This window comes from Chiloscyllium plagiosum, chromosome 2 (genome assembly GCF_004010195.1).
Source record: "Chiloscyllium plagiosum isolate BGI_BamShark_2017 chromosome 2, ASM401019v2, whole genome shotgun sequence".
NCBI lineage: Eukaryota > Metazoa > Chordata > Chondrichthyes > Orectolobiformes > Hemiscylliidae > Chiloscyllium > Chiloscyllium plagiosum.
In genome coordinates, this window is record NC_057711.1 from 60,359,448 (window position 1) to 60,386,787 (window position 27,340).

Consider the following 27,340-nt stretch of genomic DNA (forward strand, 5'->3'; position numbering starts at 1 on the left):
AGAAATTCTCGTGCGTGTCTTTGTTTGGCTTGTTCCAGGAATGGATGTGTTGTCCCAGTCGAAGTGGTGTCCTTCCTCATCTGTATGTAAAGATACTAGTGAGTGGGCCATGCATTGTAGTGGCTAGTTTTCTACCTGTTTATCCAATGTAATGTTTGTTACAGTTCTTGCAAGGCATTTTGTAAATGACATTAGTTTTGCTTTTGTCTGTATAGGGTTCTTCAAGTTCATTAGCTCCTGTTTTAGTGTTGGTGGGTTTTTGGCGACTATGATGCCACCGCTGTGCTTTTTCAGCACCACTCTAATCTAGACCCAAGAGTTCTGAGTAGTCTGGCAGTCATTTCCGAGATGTCTTTCATGTAGGGGAGAATGGTGAGGGTTTCTGGGCGCATTTTGTCTGCTTGTTTGGGTTTGTTACTGAGAAATTGGTGATTTTCCTCTGCTCTTCGTAGTTCCTCTGTACTGCAGGGTGTGGTGGCTCGTTGAAATAATGTTCTAATGCAGCTTTGTTTGTGGATGTTGGGATGATTGCTTCTGTAGTTCAGTATTTGTTGTTTTCTTGTGGACGCTAGTTTGAAGTTCGCTGTTGGCTGTTCACTTTACTGTGACATATAGGAATGGCGGTTTGTTGTTGCTTTCCTCCTCTTGAATGAATTTGCTGCCAGTAAGAGTATTATTGATGGTCTTGAAGATTTCCTCTAATTTGTTTCGTTTAGTGATGACAGAGATGTCATCCATACAGCGGACCCAAAGTTTGGGTTGGATGATTAGCAGAGCTGTTTGTTTTACTGCTTCTGCTAAGGACCTGGATATTGGATGTTGTGGGATGTAGTAACAGACATGCTTGCCTGAAATGGCAAGCACGAGAAAGTTGGGGCTATTCTTATAGAATGGGGTTCTGCAAAGCAATCACTCAGTCTGCTTTTGGTCTTGCCAATGTAACGGAGGCTGCATTGTGAGCAGGAAATACAGAAGCATGGACTGAACAAAGTAAAATGCTGCTTCACATCGAAAATGCATTTTTGGGCCTTGGATCGTGAGAAGGGAGGAGGTAAATGGGCAAGCGTTAGACCTTCTGCAATTACATGGAAGGTATCATGGGATATGAAGACACTTTAGAAATAACCTTTTAGGTGGAGTGGACCAGGGTGTCAGGGGGAGAGGGCCCCTGCGGAATTCTGACAGTGGAGGGAGATGTAGTCTTTATTGGTGGCATTCTGTTGGAGGTGGCGGAAATGCATGACCCATTGAATGTCAAAACTAGTGACATGTAAAGTTAAGAGGAAGACAAGAGGACCCTATTTTTGTGCTACTAAGGTGGAGAAGGGGTATGGGCAGAAATGTGGAGGATAGGTTGTACATGGCTGAGGGCCCAGTCATCCTCAGTTTGTTGGTTTTGGGGGGGGAGTGGAATCATCATCTTCAGGGGTAAGAGTAAAGGAATTAATTTCAGAGTCACAAAAAGGTAGAAGATGGCATCAATGGAACAGATGTGACAGAGACAAAGAAATTGAGAAAGTGGAATAGAATGCTTGCAGGAAGTAGGGTGTGAGAAAGTATAGTTGAAGTTGACAGACTTATAATGGATATTGGTGGTCAACCTATCCCTAGGTATGAGGCAAAAAAGGGGAGGGAAGAGTCAAAGCTGGACCAGGCAAAGAGAAGGATGGAAACTGGAAACAAAGTTGATTAATTTCTCTCATTCCGAATGAGAGCAGGAAATAGCACAGCTGACACTGTTGATGAATTGGAAAAAGAGTTGTGGGAGGGGTCCTGCAAATAGGACTGGAACAAGGAATTTTCCAGTTTCACCACAAGAAGGCAAGTATAACTGGGACACATGTGGGTATCCATAGCCATATCTCATTCTCTCTAAGTCAGAGGGGAGTTAAACGAGAAGATGTTCAAAGTAAGAGTTTAGGTAGGAAAAGGAGGGTGATGATACATGGAGACTGTTCACACCTCTTTTCAAGGAAGCAGACAGATTTCAGACCATCCTTATGGCGGTGGGTGTGTCGAGAGATTGCATGAATTAGAGCAGGCAGCTAGGAACGGATAACCGGAACTTGTGAAACCTACAACTTTGTAACAAGACTAAAAAATGCAGCCAAAAAGTACAAGTTTAAGGACACAGATGAATGGCTGATTGATTAACTAATCTGGATTTCAGCACACCAAGAAGTGCAGACTGAGAGACTTAGGAACTATAAGCTCACAATATCACAAACTCCAGACATTGCCAGAGCACATGAAACCACAAACAGAAGAATTAATATGCTGACGACCTAAACAGCCTTCTTGTCCACTTCTTGTGGGTTGACTCACAATGTCATTAGGGAGGGAATTCTAGGATTTTGACCCAGTGACAGTGATGGAACAGCGCTTTATTTCCAAGGATAGTGAGTGACTTGGAGCAGAACTTGAAGGTGCTGGCGTTGTCATTTTTCTGCTGCCCTTGTCCTTCTAGATGGAAGTGGTCTTGGGTTTGGAAGATACTGTCTGAGGATCTTTGGTGAATTTCTTGAGGATAGTACACACTGCTGCAACGGAGTGTCAGTGGTAGAGGGAGTGGATGCTTGTGGATGTAGTGAAAATCAAGTGAGCCGCTTTGCCCTGGATAGTATCAAGCTTATTGAGTGTTGCTGTGGTTTCACTCATCCAGGCAAACGAGGAGTATTCCATCACACTCCTGACTTGTGCCTTGTAGGTGGTGGACAGGCTTTGAGAAGTGAAGTGGTGAATTACTCGCCACAGTATTCCTAGCTTCTGACCTGCTCTTGTGGTGTTTATGTAAGGAGTCCAGTTGAGTTTCTAGTCAATGATAATCCCAGGATTTGGGTAGTGGAGGATTCGGTGATGATAACACTACTGAACTCCAAGGGGCGGTAGTTATATTGTCTCTTATTAGTGATGGTCATAGCCTATTATTTCTGTGGCACGAATGTTACTTTTCACTTGTCAGTCCAAGCCTGGATATTGTCCAGATCTTGTTGCATTTGAACATTGACTGCTTTAGTCACAAAGGAGTCACAAATTAGATTACTTAGATTAGATTACTTAGTGTGGAAACAGGCCCTTCGGCCCAACAAGTCCACACCAACCAGCCAAAGCGCACCCACCCAGACCCACTCTCCTGCACCTAACACTACAGGCAATTTAGCATAGCCAATTCACCTAACCTGCACATTTTTGGTCTGTGGGAGGAAACCGGAGCACCTAGAGAAAACCCACGCAGACACGGGGAGAATGTGCAAACTCCACACAGTCAGTCGCCTGAGGCAAAAATTGAACCGGGTCTCTGGCGCTGTGAGGCAGCAGTGCTAACCACTGTGCCACCCACTGAAATGGCGCTGAACATTGTGGAAATCAGCGAACATCCCCTCTCCTGGCCTTATTGATGAAGCAGCTGAAGATGGTTGAGCCAAGAACACTACCCTGAGGAAGTCTTGCACAGGTACCCTCGAACGGAGATGACTGACCTCCAACAACCACAACCATCCTCCCATGCATCAGGGATGACTCCAACAACCAGAGAGTTTGCCCCGAAATCCACTGATTCCAGTTTTGCTAGGGCTCCTTGATGTCACACTTGGTCGAACGCAGCATTGATTAAAATTGCTGTCACTGTCACCTCACCTCTGGAATTCAGCTCTTTTGTCCATATTTGAACCAAAGCTGTAATGCGGTCAGGAGCGTAGCGGCCCTGGCAGAATCCAAACTGGGGGTCACTAAGCAGGTTATTGCTGAGCAGAAACCAATTGATAGCACTGTTGATGACAACTTCCATCACTTTACGAATGAATGAGAGTAGATGGATACCGGGGTGGTAATTGGCCGGGTTGGATTTGCCCTGCCTTTTCCACAGGACAGACTTGGGCAATTTCCCACATTGTCGGGTAGATACCAGTGTTGTAACTGTACTGGAACAGTATGGCTAGGGGAGCAGCAAGTTCTGGAGCACAAATCTTCAATACTATTGCCTGAATGATGTCAGGGCCTGAAGCTTTTGCAGTGTCCAGTGTCTTCAACCATTTCTTGATATCATGTGGAGTGAAATGAATTGGCTCATGACTGGTATCTCGAATGCTGGCAACCGTTACAGGAGGCCGAGAAGGATCATACACTTAGCACTTCTGGCAGAAGATTGCTGCGAAAGCTTCAGCCTTACCTTTTGCCCTGATGTGTTGAGCTCTTCCATCATTGAGGATGGGATATTTGTGGAGCCTCCTCCTCCAGTGAGTTGTTTAATCATCCAGCAACATTCATGACTGGATGTAACAGGACTGTAGAGCTTAGATCTGATTTGTTGCTTGTGGGATTGCTTAGTTCTGTCTATCACTTGCTGCTTGGCATGCGTCCTACTTAGTGTTTTCACCAAGTATACCTGGTGCTTCTCCTGGCATGCCTTCCTGCATTCTCCATTGTACCAGGGTTGGTCCTGGCTTGCTGGTAAGGTTGAGTAGGGGATATAAGAACATAAGGACTAGGAGCAGGAGTAAGCCATCTAGCCCTCTTAGCCTGCTCCGTCATTCAAGACGGAGCAGGCTAAGGAATCCTTAATTCCTTCACTGTTCAAAAAAAAATTTTAGCTTTAAAAACATGTACTGAAGTAGCATCAACTACTTCACTGGGCAGGCAATTCCATCGATTCACAACCCTTTGGGTGAAGAAGTTCCTTCTCAATTCAGTCCTAAATCTGCTCCCCCAAATTTAGAGACTATGCTCTGTTGTCCTAGTTTCACCTGCCGGTGGAAACATCCTCTCTACTTCTATCTTATCTATTCCTTTCATAATGTTATATGTTTCTATAAGATCTCCCCTCATTCTTCTAAATTCCAGTCTCCCCTCATAAGCCAACCCCCTCAACTCCAGAATCAACCTAGTGAAACTCCTCTGCACCCTTCTAGTACCAGTACATCCTTTCTCAAGTATGAAGACCACAGTACTCCAGGGGTGGCCTCACCAGCCCCTGTACAGTTTCAACATAAGCTCCCTCCTTTTAAACTCAATTCCTTTAGCAATGAACAACAAAATTCCATTTGCCTTCCTAATTACTTGTAGTACCTGCAGACCAACCTTCTGTGATTCATGCACAAGGACACGCAGGTGCCTCTGCATAGCAGCATGCTGCAACATTTTACCATTCAAGTAATAATCCCTTTTAATGTTAGTCCTACCAAAATGAATGACTTCACATTTATTAACATAGATACTTTGAGTGGGCAAAGGACAATGTTCCTCCGCAAAGTTTCACAGTCCTCTGCACACTTTGTTCTGCCACTCATCTCGATATCATCTGCAACCTTTGACACACGACACATGGTCCCCAACTCCCATTCATCTATGTGAATTGTGAATAATTGTGGTCCAAACACTGATCCCTGAGGAACACCACTTGTTAGTGACTCCCAACCACAATAGCATTTCTTAATCTCCACTCTTTGCTTCCTGTCAGTCAACAAATCCTCTATTCATGCTAATACTTTACCCAAAACACCATACATCTTAGTCTTAAGCAGCAGCGTCTTGTGCGGCACCTTGTCGAAGGCCTTTTGAAAATCTAGGTACACCACATCTATTGGGTCCCCGTTATCCACTGTGCTCGTAACGTCTTGACAGAATTTCAAAAGATTAGTTAAGCATGACCTACCCATCAGGAATCCATACTGCATCTGCCCAGCAGGACAGAAATGCTTTGCTATTTTTTCCTTGATAATAGACTTGAGCACCTTCCCCAATACAGAAATTAAGCTAACTGGTCTATAATTCCTCATCTTCAGTCTACCACCCTTTTTAATCAGTGGCGTCACATTTGCGGTTTTCCAATCTGCTGGATTTGCCCCAGAGTCCAGCAATTTTTGGAAAATTATCACAAGTGCACTTGCTATTTCTCTCTCCTTCTCTTTTAGTACTGAGATGCATTCCATCAGGGCCAGGATCCATCCTTAGCTCCATTAGCTAGACTAACACTACCTCTTATGTAATAACAATTGTTTCCAAGTCCTCACCAACCTTCGTCTCTTTGCCAATTAATGGCATGTTATTAGTGTGCGCCACTTTGAAGACTGGCACAAAATACCTATTCAATGCCTCGGCCATTTCATCACATCCCATAACTAAATGCCCCTTCTCATCCTCTAAAAGGACCAACATTTACTTTTGTCACTCTTTTTCATTTTATATATTCACATAAACCTTTGCCATCTGTCTTTTTATGCTTCAGGAGGTTACCAATTGTACTGGAGTACAATTCTGCTGCTGCTGATGGTCCACAGCACCTCATGGATGCCCAGTCTGCAGTTGCTAGATCTGATCGAAGTCCATCCCATTTAGAACGATGATGCTGTCGCACACACGATGAAGATTATTCTCAATGTGAAGGCGGGACTTTGTCTCCACAAGGACTGTGCAGTGATCACTCGTACAGATACTGTCATAGACCGATGCATCTGTAGCTATGAGGTTGGTAAGGATGAGTTCTATTATGTTGGTTACCTCACCACCTGTCACAGTCCCAGTCTAGCAGCTATGTTCTTTAGGACCCGACCAGCTCAATACATAGTACAGCTGCCAAGCTATTCTTGGTAGTGGACACTGATATCTCCCAGAATACATTTTGTGCCCTTTTTTGATATCCCCCAGAATACATTTTGTGCCCTTTCATCCTCAATGCTTCCTCAAAGTGCTGTTCAACATGGAGTAGGACCAATTCATCAACTGACGGAGGACAGTATGTGGTAATCAGTGGGAGGTTTCCTTGCTCATGTTAACCTGAGGCCATGAGACTTCATGTGGTCCAGAGTCAATGTTGAGGACTGTCAGAGCAACTCTCTCCTGTGTACCACTGTGCTGCCACTTCTGCTGGGTCTGTCCTGTGATGACATATCCAGGGATGATGATGGTGGTGGCTGGGACATTGTCTGTAAGGTATGATTCTGTGAGTATGATTATGTCAGACTGTTGCTTGACTAGTCTGTGAGACAGCTCTCCCAATTTTGGCACTAGCTCCCAGATGTTAGTGAGCACGACTTTGCAGGGTCAACTGAGCTACTGCTGTTGTCTTTTCAGGTGCCTAGGTCAATGCCAGGTGATCCATCTGGTTTCATTTCTTCCAGACTTTGTAGTGATTAGTACAACTGAATGGCTTGGTAGGCCATTTCAGACAGCAATTCAGAGTCAACCACATTGCTGTGGGTCTGGAGACACATGTAAGCCAGACCAGGTGAGGATGCCAGATTTCCTTCCCTGTAGGACATCAATGAACCAAATGGGTTTTTCCAACAATTGATAATGATTTACAGGTTATCAGTAGATTCTTAATTCCAGATTAATCTTGTGGTGGATGCATACCTGGGTCCCCAGAATATTAGCCGAGTTTCTGGATTAATAATTTAGCTATAATACCACTAGGCCATTGCCTACCTTTAGAAATCAATGCTCTCAATGCCTTTACAGAGAGGTGGGCACTCCGGGGGATAGAGTGCTTTATTTCCACCTCCAGTTCCATTTTGATTTAATCCCTTCTTGCTCTCCCAACCCTTCTCTCAAAAAAATATTGCAGTGATTTGGCTCCGTTTGTTAACACGTCTAGATATTTTAAAAAAGCAGATAAAATAAAATAAAAATAAAATATAAATAAATACATAATGAATTTTGCATGCTATAGTATTCAAGGTGTAGCAATCACAATATATAGGACGAAAGCCAGGACAGATGCTGGAGATTGGAGTCAACAGTGTGGTGCTGGAAAAAGCACAAGCAGGTCAGGCAGCATCAGAGGAGCAGGAGAATCAACATTTCGGGCAAAAGCCCTTCATTATGAATGAGGCTGTGAGCCGAAAGGGTGGTGAAATAAATGAGAGGGGACGTGGGGCTGGGGGGTAAGGTAGCTAAGTGCATGATAGCTAGATTGAGGTGGGGGTAATGGTGATAGGTCAGAGAGGAGGGTGGAATGGAGAGGTGGGAAGGAACATGGATTTTAGGATAGGTCATGAGGGCGGCAGAGAGTTGGAAGGTTGGAACTGGCATAAGATGGGGGGCGTTGGGGAGGGAAAATGAGGAAACTAGTGAAGTCCACATTGATGCCGTGGGGTTGAAGGGTGATGAGGCTTTCTTCCTCTCGGCTTCAGGTGGTTATGGAGTGGTGACGGAGGAGGCGCTGGACCAGCATGTCCTTGGAGGAGTGGGAGGAGGAGTTGAAGGGTGGTGGTGTTGGCTGGTGCGGGTGTCCTGGAGATGTTTTCTGAAGCACTCTACAAGTAGGTGCCCTGTCTCCCCAATGTAGAGGAGACCACATCGAGATCAACGGATATAGTAAATGACATGTGTGGGAGTGCAGGTAAAACTCTGAGGGAAGTGGAAGGTTCTTCTGGGGCCTGGCACGGAGGTGAGGGGGGCAGGTTTTGCAATTCCTGCGGTGGCAGGGGAAGGTAGGTTGTTGGGGGTGTGGACCTGACAAGGGAGTCACTGAGGGAATGGTCTTTCCGGAAGTTGCAGATGAGGGGGGATGGAGTGAGCATATATGTTTTGCAGGTCTTTCCCCTTTTCCCCCCTCACCTTTATCTTCTGCAAAGACCATTCCCTGCCCTCCTGGCAACCTTCCCTGCCACCGCAGGAATTGCAAAACCTGCGCCCACACTTTCCCCCTCACCTCTGTGCAAGGGTCCATGCTGCCTTCCACTTCTATCAGAGTTTTACCTGGCCTTCCACACGTCATTTGCTGTATCCATTGTTCCCAATGTTGTCTCCTCTACATTGGGTAGACAGGACGCCTACTTGCAGAGCGCTTCAGAGAACATCTCCAGGACACCCCCACCAACCAACCCTACTGCCCCATAGCCGAACACTTCAACTCCCCCTCCTCTAAGGACATGCAGGCCCAGGGCCACCTCCATCGCCACTCCGTAACCATCCGATGCCGGGAGGAAAAATGCCTCACCTTCCAACCCCACAGCATCAATGTGGACTTCGCCAGTTTCCTCATTTTTCCTCCCCCAATCTTATTCCAGTTCCAAACTTAAACTCAACACCACCCTCATGACCTGTCCTTCCTTCCCACCTATCCGCTCCATTCTTCTCTCCAACCTATCACCATTACCCCCATCTCCATCTACTTATCGCACTCTCAGCTACCTTACCCCACCTCCCTCCCATTTATCTCACCACCCCCTCGGCTCACAGCCTCATTCCTGATGAAGGACTTTTGCCTGAAATGTTGAGTCTCCTACTCCTCAGATGCTGCCTGACTTGCTATTCTTTTCCAGCACAACACTCTGATCATAATATACAGTTTACAATGATAACTGACAAAGAGATTAATACTACAAATAACAAAGTAACAGAGTCAGAAAAGGTCAATCATGACAGAATTAGGCTGGAGCCAAGGAAGCATATTGAAGAAAATGGACACGTAGAATAATAGTCGGAAATATTTAAAAGTTGGATAGAGTTCATGAGAACTATAATCACTGAAAAAAAGAGCCAAGAATAAATAGCCAAGGATAAAACGGAATCTAACAAAGAAAATGTTAGCAAAGTGTACAAATAATAGTGAGTATAGTTACCTCTTATTAGGAAGAAGGAAAAAATTTTAAATTTAAATAATACAAGAATATAAACTACATAGGTAGGAACTTTGATAGGGTGCTCTTGAATAATATACTAAGGAATAAGTGAACAGATACTAAGTATCTGACAGTTTCCCCATGTTTAGCACTTAAGATGTGTCGCCATTAAATACTTGCTAAATAAAATGACTTTCCCATTATAATGCAATCAGGATAGGCCTGACCTGGAATTTTGACTACTACCCTATTTTATACATCATCTGATGGATTTTGGACATTGCTAAACACATACGTAGTTTTAACCTTGAAGAAAAAAAGCCTAGTTCTTCAAAAGAAGGAAGGTTGCTGTAAAATCATTTCTGCCTTCAATCAAACAGGTTCAAAATTCTCTTTCTACTTGAAGGTTCTGACCTTGTACTAATTTCAATCCTCTCACCAACTGCATAAAAATTCTTCCGCCGGCCAAGTTTCAAAAATCCTTTTCAAAAAAGACAGATAGATGTGCATGTTCCAGCTAGTTGTCTGCATGCCCAATTCTTTGTTTTTTGAAAAAAGCAGGCTTGTCTGATTTGAACTGAGCGTGTCAGTTACTGGTTCTGAAATTGCTCCACTTAGAGTATGGACTTCAGTTTTTATTGGGCTACAATTTGTTTATAAATAACTGAAGTCAGATCTCTGAAGCCAGCAAGTGAAGACCAAATTATGCGTTTGTTTAGCTCCAGTGTGTTGTTGTCGAATGTGGCTCGGAATGCAGTTATCAATGTACTCTTTGACACTAAAGTGAAAAAAAGGCAATACTATGCAGGCAAGATCTTTGTTTTCAAACAGCTGAAAAACAACATGTTATTAGCATGTGGAGATATTGTCCAATCCACTGGTACAAGTAAATTAATGCTAATTTTTAGAAAAGAAGGTGGAACTATAGACTTATGCTACAAAAAAAAACTCCAGAACTTATCCTAGAAAGATGGTTTCAGTAAAATAATTGGAGAACAATATAAAAATAGCATGGGGTTTCTGAAAGGAAAGTCACTTATGTCACATTTTAAATTACTTGAATAAATAATGGAAAAAAAAATGCAATAATGCCCCAGGACAATCAGAAAACTTTTGATAAGCTGACACATCAGAGAATTGTAAAAAAAGGTCATGGTATATGGAGTTCAAAGCCCTACAGTAGTATGTAATGAAAGATAGCTATAGTACAGAAAAATACAAATTACAAGAAATCTCTTGAACTGGAGGTAAAATGGAAAGTAGTGCACACAGGTACCTTCTGGCCACTGTTTTACACCATACATAAAGATTTTGCCTCAAAACTGGAGGAATTGTAATAGTATTCAACAAATTATAGAGCACAGCTAATAATATGTGGAAGTGCACAGAAATAAATAATAAACTAGCTCATTCTGTGGGTGGATAAGTGGTAAATTGAATTTAATATGGGGCTTGACGTTGGAGGTGAATCATTTTTGGTGGTAGGCTGCAGGAACTAGAAGTTAGCTGCCAGCTGGCTCTTTTGCAACCAATAGGCATAATATCAAACACAATTTCCCAATTGTGAATAATCCACAGCAGAAGTTATTTCAAAATTTATGATTTAATTCCACTTATTCTTGGGAAAATATAACTATTCTGAGATCTCATTTGCACCTCTATTGCCTTAAGTTATGTAAATCGCTAAAGTACTGTAGTTATAAGTTGACAGGGCCTTAAGGAGTAGACACAAAATCCTGATTAAAAACCTCTTGGATATCGACGACTCTCATTATTCTTCTTCCCATTCACATTCCTCTGACTTCCAGCTCTCATTTCAATCTAACTGCCACATTGTCACTAGACTGCCACAGGAGCTGTCTTCAAAGACTGCAATTCAAACTCTTTATGCTTCCACACCAAAGCTAAGTTTGGCACTTCATTGAGGTCGCCTTCTACCTCCACCTCTGTTTGGCCAGGAGTCATGCTCCCTCACAGTGAACCATTTCACTCCATTCAAAAGTTTTGGCTCACCTTGTTTTATCCTCGTGCCACATAGCTCAGAACTTTTCCATCATCAACTCCCAATGTGATGGCATCAGCCAACTCAGTTTTTATATACCCCTCACTCAAAACTACCTCCCAATGAACCTGCAGCAAATTATTGCCTCAAGTTCAACTAACACCTAAGACTGTCATTAAATCTGCTGATAATGGTGCTGCTGAAATTTGATAAACCAACCACTACCTTGCGATGGCTGATGCCAACTCTGATATAATTCTTTCCTCCCTTTGAACCAGGACTCCACCAGTGAACAATGATTTCCCAAGTTGTCACTAACCTCAAGTTCTCAACATGAGCTTTGAACCTTGCATAACCTTCTCAAGATCCACAAACAGATTATCCTGATAAATCCATTATTTCAGCCTGCTTTGAATTGATTAAAACTCCTATCTTATTACTGCCATTTTTTCAACCATATGTCTACTACTTATCTACATCCCTGGCTATTTCAACACACAGAATAAGTGAGGACTGCAGACTGCACTGACTCCTACAGCTACCTTGACTGCACATCTCCTGTCCTGTTTCCAACAGATACTCTATTTCAGTCAGTTTCTCGGTCTTTGTTATATCTGTTCTGATGAGGTCACCTTCTAAAGATTCCCTTTAACTGCCCTTGATGTGGCTCTTAACCAGTCCATTTCCTACACTTTGTCTCTTCATCTTTACAAAAAGATGAGATTCTCTTTGTCCTTAACTGCTCTGACACTAGAGTCCACATTCAAAAAAATTATTTATCTCTAGAAGGATGCTATAATGCACATGATAGTGTTAGCACATTCAGAGAGTTGGTCATATCAAAAGTATACCACAAGCAGCCAGCTAGGGAACAAGAGCCCATGAGGCAGTTTAAGAGAAACTGGCAGGTGCTGCAGGAATCCCCGAGCTTCCCAATTACAAATGGTCTATTTTTCTGGATATTCGTGTGGGTTATGCAAGGTGGCCACGTTGCATTGAAGGGTGAGTGGCTCAAGTGTTAGTTGTGAACACCTTTGGACTAGTGATCATAATTCTATTAGTTTTAAAATATTTATGGAAAAGGATAAGCTCCCCATAAAAGTTAAAGTTCTTAACTGGAGTAAAGAAAATTTTAAATGGTGTGAGACAAGAACTTTCAAAAGTTAATTGGAGTAGATGTTTCGCAGATAAAGGGACAAATGGCAAATGGGAGGCTTCCAAAATTGTAATAACCAGAATTCAGAGGCATTATGTTCCCGTTAGAGTGAAAGGTAAGACTGGTAAGATTAGGGAACAATGGATAAAGATTTTCAGATATTAAATGAACATTTTGCATCAGCTTTTACTGTGGAGAAATAAATTGAGGCTAGAGAACCCAGGGAAATAAATAATGATGTTTTGAAATTCACATTACAGAAGAGAAGTGCTGGAAGTCTTAGACAACATGGAGGTGGATAAATCTCTGGGACCTGATCAAATGTATCCCAGGACGTTGTGGGAAGTTACGGAGGAAATTGCAGCTCCCCTAGCAGAAATATTTATATAATCTTTAACTATGGGTGAGGTGCCGGATGACAGGAGGGTGGCTAATGTTGTGCCATTATGAAAGAAATCTCTAAGGGGAAGCATGGGAACAGTAGACCTGTGAGTCTGATGTCAGTGCTTAGATTAGAGTGGTGCTGGAAAAGCACAGCAGGTCAGGCAGCATCCGAGGAGCAGGAAAATCTACGTTTTGGGCAAAAGCCCTTCATCAGATGCTGCCTGACCTGCTGTGCTTTTCCAGCACCACTCTAATCTAAACTCTAGTTTCAAGCATCTGCAGTCCTCACTTTTGCCTAGTCTAATGTCAGTGGTGAGTAAGTTGTTGGAAGTATTTCTGAAAAGTAGAATTTATTTGCACTTGGAGAGGCAAGGAATCATTAGGGATAGTCGGCATGGATTTGTGTGAGGGAAATAGTGTTTCACAAACTTGATGGAGTTCTTTGAGGAAATGACCAAAAAGATTGATGAGAGCACAGTAGCAGATGTTGTTTATTTGGACTTTAGTAAAGCCTTTGAAAAGGGTCTGCATGATGAATAAAGTTAGATCACATGGGATTCAGGGTGAGCTTGCCAATTGAATACATAATTGGCTTTAAGCTAGGAGACAGAGAGTTGGAAGAAGGCTGTTTATCAGACTGGAGTTCTGTGACTATTGGATCAGTACTGGATCCACTTATGGTTGTCATTTACATAAATGATTTGGATGAGAATATAGGAGGCATGGCTAGTAATTGTGTGGATGACACCAAAATTAGTGGTATACTGGACAGTGAGGAAATTTATCTAAGATTACAAAGATATCTAAGGCTCAGTTGTTAGCACTTCTGCCTCACAGATCCAGGGACCCGGGTCCAATTCCGGCCTAGGGTGACTGTATGTATGAAGCTTGCAAATTCTCTCAGTGTCTGCATGGGTTTCCTCCCACAGTCCAAATATGTGCAGGTTAGGAAGATTAGCCATCGGAAATGCAGGATTACAGGGATGGGGATAGGTTTGGATGGGGTGTTCTTTGGAGGGTCAGAGTGGACTCGATGGGTGAATGGCCTGCTTCCACATTGTAGGGATTCAATGATCTTGATCATAGTCAGTCAGCCAGCTGAGGAGTGGCAGTTGGAGTTGACTTTGAATAATTCGGGGTATTGCATTTTGGTAAAACAAACAAAGGCAGGACTTGTATAATTGATGGGAAACCCCTGGGTAGCATTGCAGAACAGAGACACCTAGAAGTTTGGTTACCTAATTCTTTAAAATTTCTATCACAGGTGGACAGTATGGTTAAGTTGGCGTTTAGCACGCTTGCCTTCATTGCTCAGACCTGTGAGTATCGGAGTTAGGATGTCATGTTGAGATTGTATGGTGAGGCCTCTTCTGGAATATTGCATGCAGTTCTGGTCTGTTAAAGGAAGAGATTATTAATTGGAGTGGGTTCAGAAAAGGATTACCAGGATGTTGCTTGGACTAGAGGATTGGAGTTATAAAAATAGGCTGGATAGGCAGGAACTTTTTTCACTGGCGGTTAGGAGGTTGAAGGATGACCTTATGGAGTCGTATAAAATCATAAGGAGCAAAGATAAGGTGAATGGTGAAAGGTCTTTTCCAAGGCGTTGGATTCGAAATCCAATGGAGGTTTCCTGCGCAGGTTAGAGTCCAGCTCACAGCGTTGATTTCTTTGGAAGTCGCCACTTCATTGGTAAGGTCTTTTCCATAAGGCAGGGGAGTTCAAAACTAGGGGGTGTTTTTAAGGTTAGAGGAGAAAAATTTAACAAGGACATTAGGGGCAACGTATTTTTACATGGAGATTAGTTACTGCGTGGAACGAACTACCAGAGGAAGGGCTGGATGCAGGTACAGTTACAACGTTTAAAAGATAATTGGATAAGTCCCTGAATAGCAAAAGGTCAGAGAGATAAGGGCCAAACACAGGCAGGTGGGGCTTATTAAGTTTGGGAACATGATAGGCATGGACTTGTGGGACTGAAGGTCTGTTTCCATGCTGTATGAGTCTATGACTTCAAGAGTGATAGGGTAACACTGATATTGGATTCTTCAGTTCAGTGAACAGTCAGGCATTTCTGTGGCTGACATGACTCCAGAATCACATTTTGCTTGCCTAGTACTAGGGTCAAGGCTGTCACAGAATGGCTGCAAGACATTCATCTTGGGTACCAGAGATCGTAGGAGAAAGTGAGGACTGAAAATGCTGGAGATCAGAGCTGAAAATGTGTTGCTGGAAAAGCACAGCAGGTCAGGCAGCATCCAAGGAACAGGAGAAGGGCTTATGCCCGAAATGTCGATTCTCCTGTTCCTTGGATGCTACCTGACCTGCGCTTTTCCAACAACACATTTTCAGCGTACCAGAGATCGTAGCCCACATTAGTAATGACAATATAGGTACAAAAGAAACCTCAAGTCCTGCAATTAGGGAGGTAGGCAGAAAGTTCGCAAGCAAGATTTATGAAGTAGTGGTTTCCTGATTACTCCCAGTGATAGCGAAACTGAGTAGAGAAGTAGGAAGATAAGACAAGCCAATCCCTGGCTGGAAAGATGTTGCAAGAGGAAAGGCTATAGATTTCTCCCACTGGCTTTGTGGGAAATGACACCAGTATATGCCAGATGGTCTATACCTGAAAAGAACCAGGAATGAGATTTTGGGAGGGTGTTTTGCTAGTGCTGTTTAAAAGGTTTAAACAAACTCAACAGGTTTCTGGGAACCAAGAGAGAACATTAGAATGCAAAGCACGAAATGTTGAGAAAGGCAAACAGCATAGAATACTAAGGCAATAAGTGAAATTGGTGTAGTGAATAAAGAAATCAAGTTTAATTCAGGGTTTCACTGTATGTCTGTGAAGGCAGAGTATATTTTATGTGATTGAAGAGTTTGTTCGAATGGTTTAGTTGGATTTTGAGGTTGAGGCAATAATGAAGTCTCAGTTTAGGAAAGGCAAATCTGTGTGATGTACATTCCCAGTGATAAGATTGTTCAGAATATATTGGAAAGCAAAGAAAGATGAAGACATGATATTTTCCAAAGAAGGGCATTGCGGGATTGGAAAAAGAGGATGTTTCAGAAAATTCAAACACATAATTGATAAGGCCATAGTTAAACAATAAGGAGGAATGAGGTGGGCCAAGTCAATCCAGAATAAAACTAATCAATAGTAAGCTGGCTTCAATGAGGCAACAACAGAGCTGGGCTGAATAGCACCATTTATGACACCACAGATACCGAAGTGACTTATGTCCGAAACAAATTTAAACTGCTGGAAAAATTGAACAGATCTAGCAGCATCTGTGGAGAGAAATCAGAATTAACATTTTGGGTCAAACGACTCTTCCTCAGAACTGAGCTTTACCAGATATTTCTGATTTATAGCATCTGCAATTCCTTTGGTTTTTATTACAGACTATGTTCAAATGCAGTAACACCTGGACATTAACCAGGTTTGATAGCAAGTGACTCACATGGAAGTCAATGACCATCTCAAATGAGACAGAATCTGAACCTCACTCCTTGACATTCGATGGCACAGCCATCACTGAACATTACCCCTGGAAAAACATCATGGCAATAACCATTAACCAGAAACTGAATTAGACTACCCATATTAGATACTATGGTTACAAGAGTACGTCAGAAGCCTGGAATTCTGCAGTGAGTAACTCACCTCCTACTTCCTAAAGCCTGTCTTCCCTGCACAATCTGGTGTGTGATGGAATACTCCCAGGAGCATGGAGAAAAACACTTCCAATAGTCAAGTAGTTTGACATCATTCAGGACAAAATCAACATGCTTGACTGGCACCACATGAACAAGGAACATTACAGAACAGGAACAGATCCTTCAGCCCTCCAAGCCTGCGCCATTCCATATCCTCTATCTAATCTGTCGCCTATTTTCTAAGGGTCTGTATCCCTTTGCTCCCTGCCTATTCACGTATCTGTCTCGATACATCTTAAGTGACGCTATCATTCCCAACCGTACCAACTCCGCTGACAACGCATTCCAGGCACCCACTACCCTCTGCCTGAAGAATTTTCCGTGTATATGTCCACAAAACTTTTTCCCTCTCACTTTGACTCGTGACGCCTAGTGATCGAGTCCTCCACTCTGGGGGAAAAAAAATGTTTCTTGCTATCCACCCTGTCTACATCTCATGATTTTGTAGCCAAAAAAGAGAAAATGCTGGAAAATCTCAGCAGGTCTGGCAGCATCTGTAAAGAGAGAAAGGAGCTGACGTTTCAAGTCTAACTGACCCTTTGTCAAAGCTAATAAAAAGGGAGAAATAGGGAGGTACTTATACTAGGTTTCAGATTCCAGAATCTGCAGTAATTTGATTTTATCATGATTTTGTAGGCCTCAATCAGGTTCCCCTCTCAACCTCCTCCTTTCCAATGAAAATAATCCTAATCTACTCAACCTCTCCTCATAGTTAGCACCCTTCATACCAAGCGCCATCCTGGTGAACCTTCTCTGCACCCTCTCCAAAGCATCCACATCCTTTTGGTAATGTTGTGACCAGAACTATATGCAGTATTCCACATGCGGCCAAACCAAAGTCATATACAACTGTAACAAGACCTGCCAACTCTTGTACTCAATACCCCGTCTGATGAAGGAAAGCATGCTGCAAGCCTTCATGATCACTCTACTAACCTGCGTTATCACCTTCAGGGAACAATGGACCTGAACACCCAGATCTCTCTGTATGTCAATTTTCCCCAGGATTTTTCCATTTATTACATAGTTCACCCTGGAATTGCATCTTCCAAAAGGTATCACCTCGCATTTGTCCGGACTGAACTCCATCTGTCATTTCTGTGCCCAACTCTGCAATCTATCTATATTCTGTTGTATTCTCTGACAGTCTCCTTAACTATCTGGTACTCCACCAATTTTAGTATCATCTGCAAACTTGCTAATAAGGCAACCTACACCTTCCTCCAAATCATTTATGTGTATTACAAACAACAGTGGTCCCAGCACAGATCCCTGTGGGACACCACTGGTCACAGGTCTCCATTTTGAGAAGCTCCCTTCCACTACTACTGTCTCCTGTTGCCCAACCAGTTCTCTATCCATCTAGCTATAACACCTTGGACCCCATGCAACTTCACCTACTTCATCAGCTTACCATGGGGAACCTTATCAACCCCCTTACTAAAGTCCATGTATATGACATCTACATTCCTTCTCTCATGCACAAACATGAATTCTCTTCACTAACCACACTGTTTAGTGGCAGTCATGTGTATCATTTATAAAATGTACTGCAGAAAATCACCAAGGCTCCTTAGTCCATTACCATCTAGATGGACAAGAGCAGCAGATGCACCTATAACTTCACCCCCAACCCACTCACTATCCTCACTTGGAGATACATTGTCGTTCCCTCAGTTTCGCTCGTTCAAAATCCTGGAACTCCCTCTAACAATAGGTTGGACAAGCTACACCAAAGGTACTTCAGTGGTTTAAAAAGGAAGCTCACCACCACCCTCTCAAGGGTAACTATGAATGGGCATTAAATGTCTGCATACCTGCATCCCATGAAAGAATTAAAGATGGAACTAGAGGTTAGCAGGAAAAACTGCAGCAGACATGACACAGTTTGGGGTTGGTAAAGGTACATTTCATCAGAAGGGAAAGTACAAACAAACCCAGAGCTCCCTGGACGACAAAGAAGAAAGAAACTAACTTCAAGGAAAAATGTGTGCTTACTACAGCTATCAGGTTGTCAACACAATTTTGAATCATGTTGAACTGAGAAGCTTCAGAATGAAATTAAATAAATAAAATCAGAGGGATTATGAAAAGGATTGGCAGTTAGTCCAAAGCAAAATCCTGAAGTCTGCCATAAGCTTATCAAAGGTAAGAAATTTCAAAATTTGATTGGGTGCAGATAATTGCAGGTAAAAGGACAGCTGGAAAATGGGAAGCCTTCAAAAATGAGATAACTAGAGTCTCGGTACAATATGTTGCTGTTAGCGTAAAAAGCAAGTGCTGGTTGTAGGGAAGGCTGGATGACTAGAAAAATTGAGGTTTTCGTCAAGAAAAAAAAAGAGGAAGCATATGTCAGATTTAGACAGCTAAGATCGAGTGAATCCTTAGAAGAGTATGAAGGCAGTAAGAGTATACTTGAAAGGGAAATCAGGAGTGCAAAAAGGGGGCATGAGATAGCTTTGGCAATGATTTTATAAATACATAAAGATAGAAGGATAATTAGGGAAAGAATAGGACCCCTCAAAGACCACCAAGGCAGCCTACATGAGGAACCATAGGAGTTGGGGAGGGGATACTAAACTAGTATTTTGCATTAGTATTTAATATGAAGGAGGACATGGACGACACAGAATGTGGGGAAAAAAATGGTGACATCTTAAAAAATGTCCATACTACAGGAGCTGGTGGTGATGGATGTCTTAAAATGCTTAAAGGTGGATAAATCTCCAGGACCTGATCAGGTGTACCCAAGAACTATGTGGGAAGCTAGGGAAATGTTTGCTGGGCCCCTTGCTGAGATATTTGGATCACTGATAGTTGCAGGTGAGTACTGGAAGATTGGAGGTTGGCTAACATGGTGCCACTATTTAAGAAAGGTAGTAAGGAAAAGCTAGAGAACTATAGACTGGCGAGCATGACATTAGTGGTGGGCAAGTTGTTGGAAGGACTCCTGAGGAACAGGATTTACATATATTTGGAAAGGCAAGGACTGATTAGGGATAGTCAACATGGCTTTGTGCGTGGGAAATCATGTCTCACAAACTTGATTGAGTTTTTTGAAAAAGTAACAAAGAGGACTAATGAGGGTAGAGCACTGGATGTGATCAATATGGACTTCATCATAGCATTCGACAAGTTTCCTCACAGTAGACTGGTTAGCAAAATTAGATCACATTGAATACAAGGAGAGCTAGCCTTTTCGATACAGAACTAGCTCGAAGGTAGAAGACAGAGGATGGTGGTGGAGGGTAGCTTTTTAGTCTGGAAGCCTCTGACCAGCGGTGTGCCATAAGGATCGGTGCTGGATCCAATGCTTTTCATCCTTTATATAAATGATTTAGGTGTAAACGTAGGAGGTATCATTACTAGGTTGCAGATGACACCAAAATTTGAAGTGTAGCGGACAGCGAAGGTTACCTCAGAGTGTAACAGGATCTTGATCAGATGGGCCAATGGGCCTGGGAGTGGCAGATGGGGTTTAATTTAGATAAATATGAGGTGCTGTATTTTGGAAAGGCAAATCAGGGCAGGACTTATACACTTAATGTTGGATAAATCTCCAGGACCTGATCAGGTGTACCCAAGAACTATGTGGGAAGCTAGGGAAATGATTGCTGGCCCCTTGCTGAGATATTTGGATCACTGATAGTTACAGGTGAGGTACCAGAAGACTGGAGGTTGGCTAATGGTAAGGTCCTGGGCAATGTTGCTGAACAAAGAGAACTTGGAATGCAGGCTCATAGCCCCTTGAAAGTATAGTCTCAGGTAGATAGGATAGTGAAGTATGCTTTCCTTTGTTGATCAGAGCAGTGAGTAGTATGAGTTGGGACGTCATGTTGCGACTGTACAGGACATTGGTTAGGCCCCTTTTGGAATACTGTGTGCAATTCCAGTCTCCCTCTTATAGGAAGGGTGTTGTGAAACGTGAAAGGGCTCAGAAAAGATTTACAAGGGTGTTGCCAGAGTTGGAGGGTTTGAATCATAGGGAGAGGCGGAATAGGCTGAGGCTGTTTTCCCTGGAGCGTCGGAGGCTGAGTGTGAACTTAGAGGTTTATAAAATCTTGAGGGGTATGGACAGGGTAAATAGACAAAGTCTTTTCACTGGGGTAGGGGAGGGCATAGATTTAGGGTGAGGTAGAAAGATTTAAAATAGACCTAAGGGGCAACTTTTAACACAGAGGGTGATGTGTGTATGGAATGAGCTGCCAAAGGAAGTGGTGTAGGCTAGAACAATAACAAGATTTAAAAGGCATCTATAGATGGGTATATGAATAGGAAGGTTTTAGAGGAACAAGTGCTTACAAATGGGTCTAGATTAATTTAGGATATCTGGTCGGCATGGACGTGTTGGACCAAAGGCTCCGTTTCAGTGCTGAACATGTCTATGACTCCAATAGTTAAAGAATGGCAATAGGAAATGCAGGAAACTTCAGGGACCCAAAAGGAGATTTATGCATGGAGACAAGAAACATACTTGAAGTTTAAAATGAACAGTTCACATCTGTCTTGACCTACAAGGCACCTGCTTTTCAGGCGATGGTGACAGAGGAAGGAATTTAGTCACTAAAAGGGCATGAAATACATAAAGAGGTATTTTTGGTTATGTTGTTGGTAATTAAAATTGAAAAAACAGTGGGACCCAATGAAATGCATCAATAGATACTGATAAAAATGAGATGAAAAATGCAGGGGCACTGGCAATGATCTTTCAATCTTCTCTTTACTAGATGGTGGTGTCAGAGGACTGGAAAATTGCAAGCATTACACACTTTTTAAAAAAAAGTGTAAAAATTAGTCTATAAGTACTAGGTCTGTCAGTTTAACTTGGGTATTGGGGGCACTTTTGAAAACAATTGTTCGGAGAGATGTGATTGAAGGACAAATGTGGTTTAGTTCAAGTGACAGCATGGATTTGTTAAAGGAAAAATATGTCCAACGTGTTGGGGTTTTTGAAGAACTAGCAGAAAAGTGAGGGCAAGGCAGCTGATGTGGTGTACATGGATTTCCAAAAAAGGTATTCAATACACTGATACAGACCTGTTAGAAGAGTTATCAGTCAAGGAAGAAAATTGACAGTAGCAGTGCAGATACAAATTTTTTTGGAGTCCTTCAGCCACAGTCATGCTCAATGGGTATTTTTCAGACTGGAAGAAGGTTTGTAGTGAAGTTTCCTAGGGACTAGTATAATAGATAACACAAAACTTAGGAGAACTGTAATCTATGAGCAAAGCAGTCAAAACTTCAAAATTACATTGGCCGAGATGGATTAGCAAGACAGATGGTATTCAAAGAGAAGTTTGAAGTGATGAACTTTGCTGCAAAGAATACGGTGGGACATTATCAAAGGACTAAAGGGTACAATTCTGAAGGGTGTGCACAAACTGATGGGCCTGGGTTTGTAAGTGGTTAACTCATTAAAGACAAGTAGAGGGCTTTTAATAAAGCCTACAGTATTCTGGGCTTCATTAATTAAAACAAAGACCTTAGAAGCAGAAAGTTATGCTGATCTTATTTAAGACAGTGGTCAGAATGGAATATTGTGTATAGTTTTAAGCACCAGATTTGAGAGAGAATGTGAATGCACTGGAGAGAGGCAGAAATAGTTCACAAGAATGATCCCAGGGATGAGCAATTTCATTTAGGAGGGTAGTTTAGAAAAGTTGTGACTGCCTTTTCTTGGAGATGATATATCTATTCTGAAATTTATGAGGGATCTGGACAGAGTAGAAGGGATATATTGTTCTTGCTCACAAAAACATCAAGTGGGAGAGGACACTTCTTCAAAGTGATTTACAAAAGAAGAAAATGTGAATTAAGAAAACACTAGGATCTGGAATGCACTGCTTCTATGTGTGGTACAGACACGATCAAATGAAAGATTCAAGAGATTTATATGATGATTTAAATAGAAACAATGTACAGATTTATGGGAAAAAGGTAGAAGATTAGTATCAAGTCAAAATGCACAGAGGCCTGGTGCATACGTGATGGCCAGTGGCCTATAGTGCACCGTAACAATTTTAGAACTCTGTGATGCTGAATGTAGAGAAACTATTTCCAGCTCTAGAACAAGGTGCAAATATGATAGCTGCCAATAGGGGAAGCAAATAATTTGTGAAAAATGTATTTACACCAATTGATGAAAGTGTGACAAGATCAAACCAGATGAAGTGGATAGCATTGATATGTTTAAGAGGAGGTGTGATGCAAGCATGATTAGACAAGGAAAAATAAATATAGCAGCAAAGTAGAAAAGCCTTGTGTGCGCTATAATGATTTGAATAGACCTCATTCCTGGAATCATTGTTATAAACTGCTTCTGCACTCTCTCCAATGCATTCACATTCTCTTCATTCTAGCAGAATGATCTGTTCCAAAGATTCTAAATGATTTTATGATATTAACATTCTACAGTTTAATATTTAACAATGTGGAACCAATTTGGAGCACAATAATCAAATCTAAAACTAAATGTTTCCGTAATGCCTGGATCCAGTAAATATGTTATTTTGAAAAAGGATCTGCTAATTTTAGGTCAGTTGAGTTATTACAGTTCACTGTTAAACACGCACATATAATCACAACAATGTTGTTTGTCATAGTATGCAAGATCTGAAAGAGGGATTCTGTCAGAAGTCTTTGCAGATTGCATGTTTAGGAACCTTGGTTACAACTATTAACTAGCAAGCTGCTCTCAAACAAAATCCACTCTCAGCTGCCGATGCCACAACCTGAGAAATCTCACAAACAGTTGAGGTCAGATATGTCTAGATCAGGAATAGTGTTTTTTACGAAACATACACCACACTTGATAATATAAATGGAATTATAAAAAAATACAAACCTCCATTCCATGTCCAAATCTTCACTTACACTCGAATCATCTTCAAAGTTGTTGTTATCATCCAGGATTAGAAGTCCCGAATGTGCAAGTTGACCCAAGCCTTCAGTCTCATCAGTACTATTGCTGCTGCTGTCACTTTCTTCATTAAATGCTACCCAGGGGATCTCTCCTTCTTCCAAAGAGGTTTGTTCCCTATGGAAATAATAACATAGTTACTATGTGTGAAGTCAACTATTTGCATTATGTAAAAGGCAACAGAGGAGAGAGCCTTTACTTCACAGTATGGAGTAAAGCGGTCTTCTACTTGATACTTTATTTTGTTATTAGATGAGTCATTTATGATTTCCTGAAGCTCTACATTCAAGAATTATGCTTCCTGATTAAATGATTTTAAATATCACTATTTTTCTAAGAGCCAAGGGACAAGACTGGAAATTGCATGCTAGTCAATAACAGCTGTGGGGAAGTTACCCTTGTGTGAGCTATGGTTCAGTTACTAGCACTCTCATCCCTGAGCCAGAATGTTTTGGAAGCTCTTTTGGGGGTAGAAATGACCTGTACAAGAAGGACGGATTGCACCTAAATTGGAAGGGGACTAACATACTGGCAGGGAGATTTGCTCGAGCTGCTCAGGAGGATTTAAACTAGTAAGGTGGGGGGAGGGGGAAGGGAAGAGATGGGACCAGGAAGATAGTGAGGAAAAAGATCAGAGACTGGTACAGCAGAGAACAAAGGCGAGTCAAACAGTCAGGGACAAAGCAAAGAACAAGGTAGGACTGATAAATTAAACTGCATCTATTTCAATGCAAGAGGCCTAACAGGGAAGGCAGGTGAACTCAGGGCATGGTTAGGAACATGGGACTGGGATATCATAGCAATTACAGAAACATGACTCAGGGACGGACAGAACTGGCAGCTTAATATTTCAGGATACAAATGCTACAGAAGGACAGAAAGGGAGGCAAGAGACGAGGTAGAGTGGTGTTTTTGATAAGGGATAGCACTACAGCTGTACGGAGGGAAGATATTCCCAGAAATACATCCAGGGAAGTTATTTGGGTGGAACTGAGAAATAAGTAAGGGATGATCAACTTATTGGGATTGTGTTATAGACCCCCTCATAGTCAGGGAGAAATTGAGAAGCAAATTTGCAAGGAAATCTCAGTTGTCTGTAGAATAATAGGGTGGTTATGGTTGTTTTTTTTTAAACTTTACAAACAGAGACTGGGACTGCCATAGTGTTAAGGGTTTAGATTGAGAGGAATTTGTTAAGTGTGTACAAGACAATTTTCTGATTCAGTATGTGAATGTACCTACTAGAGAAGATGCAAAACGTGACCTACTCTTGGGAATTAAGGCAGGGCAGGTGACTGAGGTGTCAGTAGGAGAGTACTTCAGGGCCAGTGACCATAATTCCATTAGCTTCAAAACAGTGATGGAAAAGGATAGACCAGATCTAAAAGTTGAAGTTCTAAATAGGAGAAAGGGCAATTTTGACGGTATTAGGCAAGAATTTTCAAAAGCTGATTGGGGGCAGATGTTCGCAGGTAAAGGCGTGGCTAGAAAATGGAAAGCCTTCAGAAATGAGAAAACGAGAGTCCAAAGAAAGTATATTCTGGTTAGGGTGAAAAGAAAGCCTGGCAGATATAGGGAATGCTGGATTACTTAAGAAATTGAGGTTTTGTTTAGGAAAAAGGAGGAAGCATATGTCAGGTATAGACAGGATAGATCGAGTGAATAGTTAGAAGATGATAAAGGCAGTAGGAGTATACCTAAGAGGGAAATCAGGAGCGCAAAAAGGGGACATGAGATAGCTCTGGCAAATAGAGTTAAGGAGAATCCAAAGTGCTTTTACAAATACATTAAGGACAAAAGGGTAACTGGGGAGAGAATAGGGCCCTCAAAGATCAGCAAGGTGGCCTTTGTGTGGAGCCGTAGGAGATGGAAGAGATACTTAACAAGTATTTTGCATCAGTATTTACTGTGGAAAAGGACATGGAAGATATAGAATGTAGGGAGATAGATGGTGACATCTTGCAAAATGTCCATATCACAGAGGAGGAAGTGCTGGTGGTCTTGAAACACAAAAGTGAATAAACCTCCAGGACCTGATCAGGTGTACGCTAGAACTCTGTGGGAAGCTAGAGAGGTGATTGCTGGGCCTCTTGCTGAGATATTTCTATCGTTGATGGTCACAGGTGAGTTGCCGGAAGACTTGAGGTTGGCTAAGGTAAAAACAATGACTGCAGATGCTGAAAACCAGATTCTAGATTAGAGTGGTGCTGGAAAAGCATAGCAGTTCAGGCAGCATCCGAGGAGCAGCAAAATCGACGTTTCAGGCAAAAGCCCTTCATCAGGAATACAGGAGGTTGGCTAATGGGGTGCCACTGTTTAAGAAGGGTGGTAAGGACAATCCAGGGAATTATAGACCAGTGAGCCTGATGGTGGTGGTGGACAAGTTGTTGGAGGGAATCCGGAGGGACAGGATGTACATGTATTTGGAAAGGCAAGGACTGATTAGGGGTAGTCAACATGGCTTTGTGCGTGGGAAATCGTGTCTCACGAACTTGGAGTTTTTTGAAGAAGTAACAAAGAGGATTGATGAGAGCAGAGTGGTAAATGTGATCTATATGGACTTCAGTAAGGCACTCGACAAGGTTCCCCATGGGAGACTATATGGCAAGGTTACATCTCATGGAATACAGAGAGAACCAGCCATTTGGATACAGAACTGGCTCAAAGGTAGAAGACAGAGGGTGGTGGTGGAGGGTTGTTTTTCAAACTGGAAGCCTGTGACCAGTGGAGTGCCACAAGGATTGGTGCTGGGTCCACTACTTTTCATCATTTATATAAATGATTTGGATGTGAGCATTAGAGGTATAGTTAGTAAGTTTGCAAGTGACACCAAAATTGGAGGTGTAGTGGACAGTGAAGGTCCTAGGGAGTGTTGGGGAAGAAAGAGACCTTGGAGTGCAGGTTCATAACTCCTTGAAAGTTGAATTGCAGGTAGATAGGATAATGAAGGCGGCATTTGGTACACTTGCCTTTATTGGTCAAGAGTACTGAGTACAGGAGTTGGGAGTCATGTTGTGGCTGTACAGGACATTGGTTAGGCCACTGTTGGAATACTGCGTGCAATTCTGGTCTCCTTCCTATAGAAAAGATGTTGTGAAACTTGAATGGGTTCAGAAAAGATTTACACGGATGTTGCCAGCGTTGGAGGATTTGAGCTTTAGGGAGAGATGGAATAGACTCGGGTTATTTTCCCTGGAGCATCAGAAGCTGAAGGGTGATCTTATAGAGGTTTATAAAATCATGAGGGCCATGGATAGCATAAATAGACAAAGCCTTTTCCCTGGGGTGGGGGGTGAGTGCGTGCAGGAGGAGTAGTCCAGAACCAGAAGGCATAGGTTTAGGGTCAAAGGGGAAAGATATAAAAGAGACTCAAGGGCCAACTTTTTCACACAGAGGGTGGTAAGGGTATGGAATGAACTGCCAGAGGAAGTGGTGGGGGCTCGTACAATTGCAACATTTAAAAGGCATCTGAATGGGTATATGAATAGGAAGAGTTTGGAGGGATGTGGGCCAGGTGCTGGCAGGTGGGACTAGATTAGGTTGGGATATCTGGTCAGCATGGATGAGTTGGACCGAAGGGTCTGTTTCCATGCTGT

The 27,340-nt window shown here is 42.3% G+C and overlaps 1 protein-coding gene across 4 annotated transcripts in view; it reads right to left on the reverse strand.

The window, feature by feature from the left end:
* pja2 (praja ring finger ubiquitin ligase 2) overlaps window positions 1-27,340 on the reverse strand; it is a 104,571-nt gene that overhangs the window by 34,328 nt on the left and 42,903 nt on the right. For all 4 annotated transcript variants that reach the window (XR_006314654.1, XR_006314649.1, XM_043710414.1 and 1 more), the window contains exon 5: window positions 23,670-23,861. Coding sequence is in view for 2 of the 4 variants with exons in the window: in XM_043710414.1 (XP_043566349.1) it covers window positions 23,670-23,861 (192 nt within the window). In the remaining 2 variants the exon portion in view is untranslated. The remainder of the gene's footprint in view (window positions 1-23,669; window positions 23,862-27,340) is intronic.